We start from the raw sequence: 16,387 nt of genomic DNA, 5'->3' as shown, positions 1-16,387 counted from the left end.
TATCTAAGCGGTTTTACAATCAGGTACTCTAGCATTTTCCCTATCCATCCCGGTGGGCTCACAATCTATTTAACGTACCTGGGGCTGTGGAGGACTGAGTGATTTGCCCAGGGTCACAAGGAGCAGCGTGGGATTTGAACCCACAACCCCAGAGTGCTGAGGCTGTAGCTCCAACCACTGCACCACATACTCTCTAATAGGACTGAAAAACCATCTTAAACAATGTTTGTAATTATTTGGTCATAAATCAGGCTTTCAGTTTCTCTCTGAATAGTAAATAACTTGGCTCAGTATTATTATTATTTCATGATACAAAACAAGACATGAGATTTACACATGGACCTTGAAAAATAAGTAAAATTGTGATTTACTTATTAACCTAACCTCCTACTCTAAAATACTTTCACTAATTGCAGGCTTAAAAAGTGCCTAAGAACAGCCATGAAGAAGGGATGTAAGAAAGCAAATGTGGAGCTTAACTATAAATTATGTCCATAAAGATCTGTGAAACGTGGCTATAAATAATCACAGCTATCTTAACAAAATGGCCCTCAAACTTCCATAAGGAACGTAAGCTCTACAGTGAGGGACAAAGTCTCCTTTAATGAGTTTAAATTTTTCTCATCGGCCCGGTAGCGGAAGAAAAAAAAACTTCCAACTTCGGAGAAAAACACTTCTCGGGTTAAAAAACGCTTACCAAAAAGATTTCCAAAAGCAGACCACAAGTCACAAATCAAGCACAAAGAGTCAAGGTCCCCTTAGAAAGAGAGGAACAGATCTTTATGTCTCTATATAGATAACTTCAAGGTCAAAAAGTTGTGACTTAGCTTATCTTCTCGCAGCTGCTTCACCATCAAAGAGTAACAGGAAATATCAATCAAAGTTTGTAATCCCAGATTTATCAGAGCAATCAAAAAAGAATTCCTCTTTTCTCAGTCTCGATAAGAGGCTTTGGCCAAAGGCCTTGTTTCACAAAAGGGAGAGGTTACAATGCTTCATGCCGCTCTGGGGAGCGAATGGCTTACCAATCCCATAAAGCCCCAAACATGACGTCATATCTGCAGGCTAGCATTTGGATTTTCAATATTTAATTGCAAAACTAGAAATCCCCTCTTCGCGTTATTAGAGGTGAAAAAGATGAAGAATCGAACAGTAACGGGCACTGCCTTAATTTATTATTGCAAAAGAGGGGACCTCGTTTCAAAAAGAGTAGCGCTTTAACCGGTTGTTAAAAAAAAGCCTTCCTACACTTGCCCTAAGACCCTGCGTTTTTGGAAGACTAAGTGCACTCCACATCCCAGACTTCTTTTCTCACTCTCTTTATTGATGCGTCCGATCCCTGCCGGCCTGCGGGGTTTCATGCGGCGTGCTCTCTTGCTTGCCAAGAAACTAATGCTGCTCCACTGGCTAGATTCTGCTTCCCCCACCGTTTCTGTATGGCGTATACTGATTCACCAATTAAAGATGGAACGCCTGGACATTACTGATATGGACTCTGTCAAGGGCCTCCTGCTTCAGACGGTCTGGGAGCCCTTTTGGTCTTCTTGTAGTAATGTTCTGAATATCTAATTGAGTGTTCTTATTTATTCTCGGGTTTGGTTGCCCCTCTGTCTTGCCTCCTTCATTTCAGTATATATTTTCCAATTCCCTCTCCATCTTTCTGCCACAATGGAAATCACTACTGTGGCTCTATAAAAGGGACCCTAAATGTAACAGCACTTACCGCTGGAAAGACAACGGACTGGGAGTGAAGCAGCTGCCACCATGAAAAGCCATGTTTATTTTAACGAGCGTTCATGTTTTTCCGCAGGTCAAAATCTGAAACAAAAAGCATATCTTAGCCAACCAACCAACATATCAGAGTGCAATAAGAAACCAGAACCATTCATCAAACAGCAAAACAATAGGAATACCCTAGTATGTGACCAAATCAAATTAATTATAAGTACTAACAGAGCTCAGCCCTATCCAGTATCCTTCATCCCAATATTTACTTTATTCAGTTTATAATAATAATAATAACAGTTTATATACCGTAGTACCGTGAAGTTCTATGCGGTTTACAAAAGATTAAGCAAAGGTACAAATTGATTGACTTTAAGAGGGGTGGAGGAAAGAGAATTAATAGGACTGGAAATCCATTGTTGAGGAGAAAGTGATCAATAGGACAAGTTAATCGCTATAGAGGGGAGAGAGAGATGAGTGGATCGGTTGTCTAGATGCTTTAGGAACAGGTGTGTTTTTAGACGTTTCCTAAATTCCTCGTAAGTAGTGGGCGAAAGCAATTGTTCTAGGTTTTACCCCACGATGCTGCCTGGTGTGAGAGAAGGTGTTTATGGGTTTTTTTCAGTTTGCAACCTCTCACTGGGGGGGGGGAAACGAAGTTGGGATGTGAGCTACTCTTGTGTCTGTTGGCTGAGAAGGAGAAAAGGTTAGGTATGTATTTAGGGACAAGTCCGTGTAGTGCTTTAAAGCAGAAGCAGGCGAATTTAAACTTTACGCGTGCCTCCATCGGCAGCCAATGCAACTGCCGGTAGTAGGGTGTCACGTGGTCAAATTTCTTTAGCCCAAAGATCAGTCTGACTGCTGCATTTTGCATCAATTGTAAACGTTGCATATTCTTTTGGGAAATTGCCAAATAGGCGATGTTACAGTAGTCAAGTAGACTTAGCACGAGGGATTGGACCAGGGTTCTGAATGCCGATGTATCGAAATAAGTTTTAATGGATCTGAGTTTCCAGAGAGTAAAGAATCCCTTTCTGATTAAGGAGTCCACCTGGTCTTTCATGGTTAGGCATTGATCCAGAGTTACACCTAGTATCTTTATGGTGGGCTGGATAGGGTAACTAAGTTTATTGATACATAGTGGTGATTTGGTGTCAAGCGGATGTGGTGAAGCAACGAAGAATGTCGTTTTTTCTGAATTAAGTTTGAGCCTAAAGTTTGTCATCCATTGCTCCATCACGTTTATGGCTTCTGAAGCTTTGGGAATGGGTTTCCATATTCAGATATTTCCTGATGTCTCGAGAGAGACTCAGAAGAGAAGAAGGGAATTTCTAATGTTGAAACCTGGTGTGACTCAGATAGGGGGTCTTTTCTTTCTTAGATACCCTTGCAAATGTGTTATTAGATACTGTTCCTTAAAATATGTGTTTGTAGAACCGACTCACTTGACTGGTTTCCTTTCTCTGAAGCGCCTTGAGAATGAAGAAACACCTCTACCTAAGTAATAATTAGCTTTCTTTCAACAGTAGATTGAGTGATTTCATTTGCTGGTTATGTTTAATTTAAACTACTCTTATCTTCAAGTCTTGGATCCAAAGTTTGAGGACTAGTGTGTGATTAAGTTAAATTGTGTTTCCTTTTATAAGTTTGATTTATTTTCAGGATTGAAAGTAAATTTAAATATTATGTTTCCTTGATTACACTTTCTGTACAATATGATCTGCTTGAAATATAATGTAAAACTTTATAAATAAAAATAAAAAAAAACTAGCTTGGAGATGAAAGATAATGGTTTTAGTTTCTAAGGGGTACATAAGAACATAACATAAGAACATAAGAATTGCCATCTCCGGATCAGACCCATGGTCCATCGAGTCCGGCGATCCGCACACGCGGAGGCCCAGTCAGGTATACACCTGATTGTTCTAATCACCCATATCCCTCTATGCCTCTCATAAGGAGATGTGCATCTAATTTGCCTTTGAATCCTAGCACAGTGGATTCCTTAATAACCTCCTGTGGAAGAGCATTCCATGCGTCCACCACTCGCTGCGTATAGCAGAACTTCCTGACATTTGTCCTGGACCTGTCACCCCTTAGCTTCAAACCATGTCCTCTTGTCCGTGTCACATTGGACAATGTAAATAATTTGTTTTTCTGCTCTATTTTATCGATGTCTTTCAGTATTTTGAACGTCTCTATCATGTCCCCTCGCAGCCTCCTCTTCTCAAGGGAGAACAATCCCAGTTTCTTGAGTCGTTCCTCGTATTCCAATTTCTCCATACCTCTTATTAGTTTCGTTGCTCGTCTCTGCACCCTCTCCAGCAGTTTTATATCCTTCTTTAGGTTGGGAGACCAATGTTGTACACAGTATTCCAAGTGTGGTCTGACCATTGCTCTATAAAGCGGCATTATGACTTTCTCCGATCTACTCGTGATTCCTTTCTTTATCATGCCCAACATTCTGTTTGCTTTCTTTGCCGCTGCCGCACATTGTGCCGACGGCTTCAGGGTCCTATCTATCAGTACACCCAGGTCCTTTTCTTGTTCGCTCTTACCCAGAGTTGCTCCTGACATTCTATACTCGTGTTCCTTATTCTTACTACCTAAATGCATTACTTTGCATTTCTCCACGTTGAACTTCATCTGCCATTGCTCTGCCCATTTCTCTAGCTGATACAAGTCGCTCTGGAGTTCCTCGCTATCTTCCTGCGATCTGATTTCCCGGCATAGCTTTGTGTCGTCTGCAAACTTAATGATCTCACTGGATATTCCGCCTTCCAGGTCATTGATATATATATTAAATAGAATCGGCCCAAGTACCGAGCCCTGGGGCACACCACTAGTCACTTTCTCCCAGTCTGAGAACTTCCCATTTATGCCCACTCTCTGCTTCCTGTTTTCCAGCCATTTGCCTATCCACCTTTGTATATCTCCCTCTATTCCATGGCTTTGTAGTTTCCTGAGAAGTCTTTCATGCGGAACTTTGTCGAATGCTTTCTGGAAGTCCAAATAAATTATGTCCACCGGCATTCCACTATCAATTTGCTTGTTCACGGTCTCAAAAAATTGAAGCAAATTCGTTAAACATGATTTCCCTTTCCTGAACCCATGTTGACTGGGTTTCATCAAGTCGTGTGTATCTAGGTGCCGGACTATGCTATCCTTGATCAGTGCTTCAACCATCTTTCCAGGGACAGACGTAAGACTCACAGGTCTGTAGTTGCCCGGTTCCCCTCTCGATCCTTTTTTGAAAATTGGCGTGACATTCGCTATCTTCCAGTCTTCTGGTATCTGTCCAGTTCTGATTGTCAGATTGGCAAGTTTCTGCAATAGCTCTCCGATTTCAACCTTCAATTCCTTTAATACTCTCGGATGAATTCCATCCGGTCCAGGGGATTTGTCACTTTTAAGTTTGTCGATCTGGTAGTATATCTGGTCCAACTCCACTTCAACTGTGGTGAGGCTGTCTTCCATTACTCCATTAAACACTTTCATTGCCTCTGGTATTTTTGCAGTATCCTCCTCCGTAAAGACAGACGCACAGCATTCTATTGCCTTTTGGAGCATTAGTTATAAAACTTGAAATCAGCTTCATATTAACGCTGGCCTGTCGATATGGAAAGGGCATGAGAACATACTAAGGCAGGAAACAATAAGATTGATTGCTTCCAGGAAGAAACAACCAGGAGCACTTTCATATTCTGTAATAGACTCGGAGTCTTTTGAGAATCTGCGGGGGGAGGAGGGAAAGAGGTACAAAAGGGAGCCGAAACCTTCAGAAGTTAATGAGAAGCAAAATTCTATTGGTGTGAAAAGTCACACAGCTTTTCCTAACAAAGTGATGCAGCTGAATACAAAAGAGCTGTTTTCAGGGACCTGAGTCTAATGAAAATGGCCCAGCAGACGAATCCAATAAACCCTGACATGGCGTATAGAGGTCTAGGGCTTCTGGAGTTCAAACGCTGTTCCTATACATGTGACAGTGGTCGCGACAGCAGGCCTGCTGCTCTCTCTCTCTCTGGTTTTCTTGGTGTCGGCCTGTTCGGAGGCCAATGTGTCTGCTGCAGAGACTTGGCCACGGGACTGAGGCTCTCCATGAAATCCAGTTTAGGGTGATGGAGTTAGGTGGTCACCTATCTATTTGCAGAGTATTCTTAATTCCTAACCCAGTCCTCATGCAAGATGCTATTAAATCTACTCATGTAGTAAGCAGTAGGACTGTGCACAACCAGAAAATACTTGGTTCAAATGAAGGTTTTCAAATTCTCATGTGAATTTTTAAAAAATATTTTTCTACTTGTGTGGGGTGCAACAAGCGTTTTTGTAAGTAGAAATGCACATAAGCAACTGTGTGGACTTTAAATGATTGCAATTGAAGCAAAAATGAATATTTTACTTACAAACTTTAGAGCAGGGGTGTCAAAGTTCCTCCTCGAAGGCCGCAACCCAGTCGGGTTTTTCAGGATTTCCCCAATGAATATGCATGAGATCTATTTGCATACACTGCTTTCATTGTATGCTAATAGATCTCATGCATATTCATTGGGGAAATCCTGAAAACCCGACTGGATTGCGGCCCTCCAGGAGGGACTTTGACACCCCTGCTTTAGAGCCTAGAAGTTTAAATGCTAAACCCGAGTGGCAGTACTCTTTTTAGAACAATAAAAAGGAGCAGAGATAACCAAACCGAATAGCCCTCAACTTAACTTAACTGTGGTGGACGCATGCAGTGAACGGAAATCCTGGAAACTAGGTTAGGGTTGCCAGATTTTCCTCTGCCCCGGGACTCATGAGAAACTGACAGCAGCCATTCGGGAAGCGGCGCGGGGCCAAGCTGGATGCCAAAAAGATCGCTCCTGCCTTGCCGTGAGATTGAAGGAGGCAGTCGGCAGCCGTCCAGCGAGGGAGGTATTTAAGGAGGATCTTATCTTTCCCGCTCAACTTCCCTTGTACCTTGGGGGGGGTTTCGGGGGGGGGGGTTCTTGTGTTATTATGTTGTTGATCATTCTTGCTATTTGATCGCTTGTAGAACTGCTGTATTTCTTGCACTGGTCTCTCTTTATTGTATTGTTCTGCTTTACCACTTTTTATTACATTAACTTTGGGGGGGGGGGGGGACGGGGGTAACAGCAAAAATCTTGATTCTGGCCAGTATCTGTTATTTTGTCTATGCTGCATTCTTCTTTGCTTTCATCGATGACTGTTCTTGCTTTTTGGCTGTGTTTTTGGATTGCATCAATAAAAAATTGTTTGAAACTAAAAAAGTACGGGGGGATGATTTTAAAAAAAAGTGGAGGGGGGATGTGGATGAATCATTTGGGTATGCTGTCTTTTTCTGTACTGAATTATAGTTTTAGCAAATGAGTTTTCATGTCTTTAAATAGGCCATCCCATTTAAGCAAGCCGCACCCAATACACAGGTTTGTAAAATCTATGTATAAGCCGTGGCCTATTGTTGGGGGAAATACAGTATATAGTTTCAATAAATTGATTGTCCCTGAAGTTAGTTGACTGTTTCCCTTCCCCACTTCTTTTTTTGGTTTGGTAAAAGGACCCCACACTTTCATCTTTTTTCTTCTTAATTTAGGTTTTAACGTCCTGCAACAACACGTCCCATGACATCGCAAACAGCAGCTGATCCCTAGACATTAACCACTAGCAAAGTGCAATAATTGATTTCTCTTTGCCAAGACCAGAACAGGGATTAAAATGACAAGAAGCAAAAGACATGTATCAACTATATTTACTAACGGTAAGTATAATTCAAGTGCAGTAGGGATAAAAACTTTGTGATATGGAAAATGTGCTATGTAAATTCCGGCTTCCCTTTCAGCTGAAGGAGTCTGCGATTTATAAGACTACTTGAAGTTTTTAAGTGCCCGCAATCTTAATTCAGTATGTGGTATTGATAGCCCCATTTAGAAATTTCCATTTCAGACCCTTTAGCGTTCTAAGGCCGCGACTTGCTCTCATCCATTTGGCTAATGATCCCTTTCTGCTCTGAAAGTAAATGATAGCTTTTTACAGTAAATTATTCTTAGAACCAGGGAAGTGCAGTATTTATGTTCCATTGTGTGACATAGCAAAGTGGCCAACATGACAAAAATAAAAGTCTATAACAAGGTAGGTAGGTTATGCCAATATTCAGGAATCCATAATTGTTTAGCCTATATGAAGAGCCTAAAAATAGACAGTCGTCTGTATCAGAATAGTAGCCAGCTGTGCTGTTAGAAGTGTAGCCTTGTTTTATATAGATTTAGAGTTTTGTGTGGGGTGTATGCGATTCCCTGGGAAGGGTGAAACGCACACACAAACCTAACTAGATATGGCCCTAACACATCACTGGGATAAACACCACAGCACTTGACCCTTGATAAAGCTCTGACGAGGGAGTAAATCGGAAGCAAAAGATAAGTGCTGTTTTCATCTCTTTGGCGTCTGGGGATGTGTTTGAATCAGTTGATGCAAAAGTATTTTTCGACATAGAGTATGAAGTCAATGAAGAAAAAAGGCAGTTCTTTGGAGGTTTTTTTTTTGTTGTTGTTGTTGTTTTCAACCTGTGTTTGAACAGAATCCAACCACTCCCTTTTCTGGAAGAAACTGAAAACTCTACTTTTTCACGATCAAACTCTAGAAGACCACCCGCGCACACGTTCTCTTACGTACTATGACTAGGCTCTCCTTCCCCCGCCCCCTCCTGACCAAGCTTCCTTTCTTCTTTTGCAAGTCGCCTACAGCCCGTATAGGTTTGTGCGACACAAAAATACTAGATTAGATTTGACCTGCTACAGTGAAATTCTTCAAAATACAGGATTTTCATTAACCCCCCTCTTTTACTAAGGTGCGTTAACCGATTTGCATGCGCTAATCCGTCCATAGACTAACATGCATGCATTAGTGTTTAGCATGCGCTAATTTCATTAGCGTGCGCTAGTCGGTTAGCGCACCTAAGTAAAAGAGGCCTAAGGTCTTGGAGGGTTTATTTTCCAAAATAAAATTTTATAAATAATCGCTACACTATATATATTATTTGTGTAGTGTGTGTTTTGTATCACGGGGCGACTTTGATTATTTTTTTTATTTTATTTTATTTATTTATTTCTAATTATACATCAAATTTTACAAGAATATATCTTGTTCCATCAAACACAGGGAGGAAAAACAAACCAAAAGTTATACTACTTCATTCTTACAATTATATACTTTATCCCCATAATAGGGGGGGTGGTCAAGCAGTAAGAAATAATGAGAGAAAATTAAAGAGGCATTTAATTAAACAAATAGGCTTAATGTATCTAAGCGCCCTCTACCTCCATTATCCCTCAATCCTTGATGATCTTCTTAACATCCAAGAATTCCTTCAGATGAGTTGGAGAAAAAAATGTGTATTTAACTCCTAAATATCTAACCAAGCATTTGCAGGGGTACGCTAAGAGAAACGTTGCTCCCAAATTAATAGTCTCTTGACACATAGAGAGAAATTCTTTCCTCCGTTCTTGAGTGGTCTTTGCGACATCAGGATATATCCATATTTTCTGTTCCCCAAATAGTTTTTGAGAGTTTTTAAAGAACAATTTCATAATCATATTTACATCTTGCTCAAATACAAATGATACTAAGAGCGTTGCTCTATCAGGGTCAGCTGTTATTGTTTGTTCGTGAAGAGCAGTCACATTTGCAAAATCTATCCCATTTTTTTCCCCTCTTTTCTCTCTTTCAATCTCATTTTCACCTTCTTCTCTTCCAGGCATCTTCTTATTTGGTAAATAATAAATTTTATTTATTGGAGGAATACAATTTGGAGAAACTTTTAAATTTTCAATCGAGTATCTTTTCAATAAGTCAAGAGGCAACACACCCGGAATTTGTGGGAAATTTAAGATACGTCTATTCAAATGTCTATTAAAATTTTCAAATTGCTCTAATTTCATATGAATAGAGGAACTATCTTTGATTGAAGCCACCCTAAACTGTTGGAAATGCTGTATTTCCTCCTGCATCTGCTTAGCTTGGACTGTAAAGTCTAATCTCATAGCTTCAACTGTTCCAGTTAGTAAGTCCAGTTTCTCAATTATTTTAGTTACCTCTTCAGTTGATTTTTCCATTTTCCCCTCCATCCGCTGAAGCAAATGCCAGATGATGTGCATGGAAACCTCCGTCGGAGAGGATAGAGACTCCCCTCTCTTGCTTGCTTCCATCAGCTGTCCAGCCGTAGATGTTGTGCCCTCGCTGGGAGACCCTGCGTCTCCACTTCCAGGATCGCGTGTCTCTCGCCTCAGCGTCTCGGCGGTCGCCGGGCATGGATGCATGAGGGAACCCAGAGGAGACAAAGATATTTCAGTGCCTGAAAGGGCAAGCGACTCCCTCAAATCGCCGCCCAGCGCCGAGCTCTCCACTCCGGAACATACAGCCGCAGGGAGAGCCGAAAAGAAACGGTCCATAGTCTGCTGTATCGGGGTGGACGCCAGGGCCGGCGAGGAAGTGACCCTGTCCACCCCTTTCCTCTTCGTATGAGGCATCACGAATAAAGGTATTATTTTTAATTACGAAAAGCAGGCTCGGAGAAGATTTCAAAGCATCTCTCACGGCTCCTCACATCGCCGCCATCTTGGCCCGCCCCCCACTTGTCGCCTTTGATTATTGATTTTGATTGTTTCACCGATACACAGTGCTCGCACAGCCTTAAGCAGTTGAGTGGCCTAGTTGTTGCAGCAGCAAGCTGTGAACCAGCAAAATTAGAGTTCAAATCACTCTTCTCCCACCGACACACCTTGTGACCTTGGGCATGTCGCGTTGCTTCAGGTAGAGAAATAGGGCCTGGCTATCTGCCGCAGTTGGCAGCAAATCCAGATATACAATGCCGGGCCAGAGGGTTTTTGGCCACTAAAAACATAGCAAATTAAGCTGATATTCATTGACTGGCCAGCTAAGTTTATTATTTATTTAAAAATTTACATACTGCATATAACTGTGCGGTTTCCAAATGACATACATAGAATCTTGTTTCCCTCCGATTGTCACGTGTAACAGACATATCAAGACAACATATCAAGCCAAATATAGGGCTCCTTTTACAAAGCCACAGTAATAATTCCCCCCCCCCCCCCATGGGCTTCAGTGCATTTGCCACGGAAAAATCACTACTGTGACTTTGTAAAAGGGACCCCTTGATCTGCTATATATGTGGGTCTTTCTGGCTGCTCAACTTAGCCAGTTAATATTGGTGCTAACCAGCTATGTTAGATATGTCTTAAGTCTGAATAGCTTTTGGACAATTGTTCGGGTTGTCCTACATCTAGATGGTGTGAATAACACGAAGAAAGACCTAGCGAAGCTTGAAGAATGGCCCAAAATTTGGCAGCTAAAATTTAATGCTAAGAAATGCAAGGTCATGCATTTGAGCTGCAAAAACCCGAGGGAACGGTACAGGTTAGGGGGTGAAGAACCTTTGTGCGTGAAAGAGGAGTGGGACTTGGGTGTGATAGTATGTGATGATCTTAAGAAGGCCAAACGGGTCAAAAGATGATGATGGCAAAAGCTAGAAAGATGTTAGGCATAGGATGCATAGGGAGAGGTATGGCTGGTAAGAAAAAGGAAGCATTGATGCCCTGTATAGGACTCTGATGAGACCTCATTTAGAATATTGTGTACAATTTTGGAGACTGCACCTTCAAAAAGATATAAACACGATGGAGTCGGTACAGTGGAAAGCTACTAAAATGGTTGATGGTCATAAGACACATGGGGACAGACTTAAGGATCTCAATAGGTATACTTTGGAAGAAAGATGGGAGAGAGGAGATATGATAGAGATGTTTAAATACCTGCTTGGCATAAATGCACATAAGGAGAGTCTCTTTCATTTGAAAGGAAGCTCTGGAATGTGAGGGGGCATAGAATGAAGTTAAGAGGTGATAGGCTCAGGAGTAATCTCAGGAAATACTTTTTGACAGAAAGGGTGGTAGATGCATGGAATAGTCTCCCAGTAGAGGTGGTGGAAACAAAGACTGTGTCTGAATTCAAGAAAGCGTGAGATAGGCACGTGGGATCTCTTAGAGAGAGGAGGAGATAGAGGATGCTGTGGATAGGCAGACTGGCTGGGCCATTTGACCTTTATCTGCCATCATGGTTCAATGTTTCTAAGTAAGATGAAAATGGGACTGGGGGCACCTACATTGGGGTCTTTTATAGAAATTGGGGAGGTAGGGTAAATTGGCAGCGAGGGGCAGTGATTCATTTGTTTCAGGAAGTTCTGTCTGCAAAGAATATGCACTACAATGAAACAAATTGATCAAAAGTATTTGAGTCTTTTCTCTTAGAAACAACAGAATGACATAAGAAGTATTACTGGAATTTCTTGTCATTTGCAGATTTCTATTTCTTCTTTGTCATATTTATATGTGGCTATTTTAATTATATTTTATTTTCCATGTTTCCATATCTGCAGACAAAATGCATACTTGGAAGAAATGCAAAGGATTATTGCATAACCTCAATCAAAAGCTTCTGTTCTGCCACAGATAACAATTAAGGAATGAATAGATATCTCTTGAGTCTAATAGTCCACTTTAAACAAGGGTCAAAATATGGGGGGGGGGGAGGGAAGGGAAGGCATGTCCACTGCATTAGAAATTTGGCAAGGAGGTGCCACAATGCATTTACTAGCGATTTTCCTAATCCATAAACCCATAAATTGAAGGAGATAGATCAAGGAGGTGAACCATTTGATATAATAACTATAAAGAATCTCCTAAGTGTGTTGCACAGGTGTTTCATTAATTCCCCCCTCCCCCCTCCCCCCCCCCCCCCCCTCTTTTTACTAAGCTGAGGTAAAGGTTTCTACCACGGTCCAGATCTCTAAATGCTCTGATGTTGCTCCAGTGCTCATAGTAATTCTGCGAGTATTGGAGCATTTAGCACTCCGGGTGCACCGTAAAAGCAGGGGGGGGGAGGGGGGTGTCTATTTGCTACTGTTGACAATTCAAAATAAAGTGATTTTTTAAAAAATATATTGTAGACTCAATATTTGTATTAATTTTTAATGTTTGATGTCCAGCCTGAACAAACAGGTCAAGGCTGTTTACAAAATTCGTAGTATGTGTAAGCTTGAAATCTTTTGGTGGCCCTCAGAGCTTTCTCCTATTTATTTATTTCTTCCTTTTGTGCGTCGCACATACCTATACAAGCTCTTGGCGACATTACAGAAGAAGGGGTTAGAAGAGGGTAGGGAGGACAATGGAGGGCAGGAAGATACAGGAGGAGAAGAGGATACAAGTGATTAGGTGTCAAATAGATGAGTTTTCAGTTTCTTCCGGAATTTGATGTGGTTAGGTTCCGTCCTGGTCATTTCAGTAAGGTCATTCCAAGTTTTTACGCCTAGAAAGGTGAGCATGGAGTGGAAAACACGTTTGTATTGCAGATTTTTTTTTGTGGAAGGGAGATTTAGAAGTATTCTGTTGAAGGTTCTGCGGGAAGTAGACCATGCCTTGGAGAAGAGCTGGATGAGAGGAGCCGCGGAGTTTCCGTAAAGTATACGGTGAATGATGCATGAATTTTGAAGGTTATTCGCACTGCATAGGGTTACCAGATTTTACTACTGTAAAATCCGGACCCATGGCCCCACCTCCAGGCCCACCCAGTTCTACCCAGCCCAGCCCCTTTCTGTTCAAGTCACGCCACATTCCGCCCCAGCTTTGCCCCCAGCCCTGTCCCCCTCAACCTGTTGTCTTGCTCAGAGTCAAGTTGGGAGGGCATCTGTGCATGGGCAGGTGTGATGCAATGACATCACACAATGACATCACACGATGTACTTGTGATGTCACCGCATTGCGCAGATGCCCTCCCGATGCGGTCCTGAGCTGGAAGTATCGGGTTTTGAAAAGCTTTCTGGACAACTGGACATGTTCTCTAAAAAGAGGACATGTCCAGGTATATCCGGACATCTGGTTACCCTAACACTGTGGCCCTTTATATGAAAAAGGTTGGAGATCAATGATGGGAGTAGGGTTACTCTATGGCTCCAGAAAAAGGAGGATGGATTGAGACATCTGGCTTTTACTTTTTTTTTCTCACTCAGAGAATAGTTAAGCTCTGGAACGCATTGGCAGAGGTTGTGGTAAGAGCGGATATTGTAGCTGATTTTAAGAAAGGTTTGGACAAGTTCCTGGAGGAAAAGTCCATAGTCTGTTATTGAGAAAGACATGGGGGAAGCCTCTGCTTGTCCTGGATTGGTAGCATAGAATGTTACTACTCTTTGGGTTTTGGCTGGCCTAGAACCTTCTCTCCAACGTCAGAATTGATGTTGGGGGCTGGCGATGTGCATTCACTGCATCCGCCTGGCCCTTCCTCACCTGGAGTTGCGGCAGGGGACTTATTGGTTGGAGCGTATTGGGTGGCAGTGGTGGGTGCAGCGGTGGCGGACCGAGGGGTGGATGTAGTGTGTTGGGTGGCAGGGAGGAATCGTCAGTGGCTTCAGCACAGGTTGGCTTCAGGGGAGGAAGGAAGGGGATGGGACAAAGGCTGGAAGGCAGTGAGGGGGAGGGGGAACAAACTTGGGACACAGAAGGAAGGGAGGGGGCATGAACCTGGGACACAAGGGAGGGAGGAAGGTGGCACTAACTTGAGACTTAGGAGGGAGGGAATAGAAAGGGACAATTATTGGGCCTGAGTGTGTGAGTGAGAGGGAAAGAGATGGTGCACATGTGGAAAGGAAGAGGAAAATTGAACATAGAGAGAGAGAGAGGAGTGAGGTAGAGATGCATGGGGAATAGAAGGATGAGAGGGAGAAATGTTGGATAAGGTGGTGGAAAGGGAACAGAGGGATAGATTGAAGGGGATGTAAGGGGGATGAATGTTGGGACATTGTGATGGAGGGAGAGATGTGGCATGATGTTGGAGAGGGGTGATAGGATAAATGGGCATGAAGCTGAAGGGCAGAGGTGAAAAATGCTACACATGATCTGGGGAATGAGAGAGGAAGAAAAATTGGACTCCTGGAGGGGACAGAGAGAGATGTTGGTTGGGGAATGGAATGATATCTGAAGGAGAGGAAGCATGCAGGAAGCAGAAAGAAAGAAATATTGGATGCACAGTCAGAAGGAAGTGCAACCAGAGACTCATGAAATCACCAAACAAAGGTAGGAAAAATGATTTTATTTTCAATTTAGCGATCAAAATGTGTCAGTTTTGAGAATTTATATCTGCTGTCTATATTTTGTACTATATTTGTCTATTTTTCTATAGTTACTGAGGTGACATTGCATATTTTAAAGTCATCTACCTTGACCTCTTTGGTGTGCTTTGTGTTTTTATAATTATGTGGTTACCATTATGTATTAATAAGATTATATTGTGTGTATATGAAAAATGGATGGAAGAAATTGCATTATAATTAGTACTATTATTATGGAGATGCGAGTCAGGGGCGGAGTGTGTGTGGGTCAGGGGCGGAGTTTAGGCGGGGTACTCGGTTGGTAATTGTTAGGCCTAGGGGGTGCTTGGCTTGAAAAGGTTGAGAAATACTTCCCTAGAGCAGTGGTTCCCAACCCTGTCCTGGAGGAACACCAGGCCAATTGGGTTTTCAGGCTAGCCCTAATGAATATGCATGAAGAAAATTTGCATGCCTATCACTTCCATCATATGCAAATCTCTCTCATGCATATTCATTAGGGCTAGCCTGAAAACCCGATTGGCCTGGTGTTCCTCCAGGACAGGGTTGGGAATCACTGCCCTAGAGAACCAGAACTCCGCACAGGAACAAAACCAGTGACCTACACAGCGCTTTCACATGAGCCACTGGATCAACCCCTCACTGCTTTCTTTTCCTTTTTTTTTTATGTTCAACAATTAATAAGAAACTGTGCTCAACTATGTACTAAATCCAAATCTCCCTAAATCCTACCATTTAATATTTTATGATTCATTGAAAAGCATTTTCCTTGTTAACCAGCATCGCAATACAACGCACTGTGCCTGCAGTTATAGAACCAAAATGTATATTGTAGCATGTTGAATCTGGAACAAGTACACATTGTTACATTTCCTAGCTCCAGGCATCTAGAAGAAGCCTTTTTCAGATTTCTAAGCGGCATATTCATGGATGTGACATTTGCAAGGCAGCTGTTTGTCTGGTATCAGCCTCCAAAGAATCTACTGTAGCTTCTAGGTCCAAAAGAATATGGGAAACCTTAAAGGAACTATGCTGCCCTCCATACTGATTTGATTTATTATATTTAATATACCGTATGCACATAAGTATTAAGCGGTTTATAATATTAATACAATGAGGGAGACTTTACAGACCAAATGAATACCCTCTCTGTCCCAGTGGACTCGCAATCTAAATTATATTAAATGCAGAAGTATTAACTGCAAACTGATTTAACTCGGAAGATTCCCCAAGGAAGAAATGTCAAGATTTGTCATGTCTGGACCATTTTGAATTGGCAGCCTATGGATCTGCAAGCAAATAGCTTGAAACTGAAGCCACAAAGTTAGGTACGTATAAAGTATAGGTTTGCCAGCTGGATGGTATTGCGTCGGCCCTGCCATTTTGTTTTTTTTAATCTGGTCGGATCAACTGTGAGCACATGTTCAAAACTAGCAATCACTGCTCCCTCTAACCAAGGGGTGTCAAAGTCCCTCCTCGAGGGCCGCAATC

At 42.1% G+C, this 16,387-nt stretch overlaps 1 protein-coding gene across 2 annotated transcripts in view; it reads right to left on the bottom strand.

Annotated features, from left to right (window-relative positions):
• LOC117351965 (protein inscuteable homolog) overlaps positions 1 to 16,387 on the bottom strand; it is a 57,287-nt gene that overhangs the window by 21,018 nt on the left and 19,882 nt on the right. For both annotated transcript variants that reach the window (XM_033927879.1, XM_033927880.1), the window contains exon 2: positions 1,724 to 1,818. In XM_033927879.1, the coding sequence (XP_033783770.1) occupies positions 1,724 to 1,776 (53 nt within the window). In that variant the 5' untranslated portion in view covers positions 1,777 to 1,818. The remainder of the gene's footprint in view (positions 1 to 1,723; positions 1,819 to 16,387) is intronic.

The sequence above is a fragment of the Geotrypetes seraphini genome, chromosome 19, assembly GCF_902459505.1.
Source record: "Geotrypetes seraphini chromosome 19, aGeoSer1.1, whole genome shotgun sequence".
In the NCBI taxonomy this organism is placed as follows: domain Eukaryota; kingdom Metazoa; phylum Chordata; class Amphibia; order Gymnophiona; family Dermophiidae; genus Geotrypetes; species Geotrypetes seraphini.
Note: the sequence above shows the minus strand (reverse complement) of the source record. Positions and strands in the feature narration are given on the sequence as shown.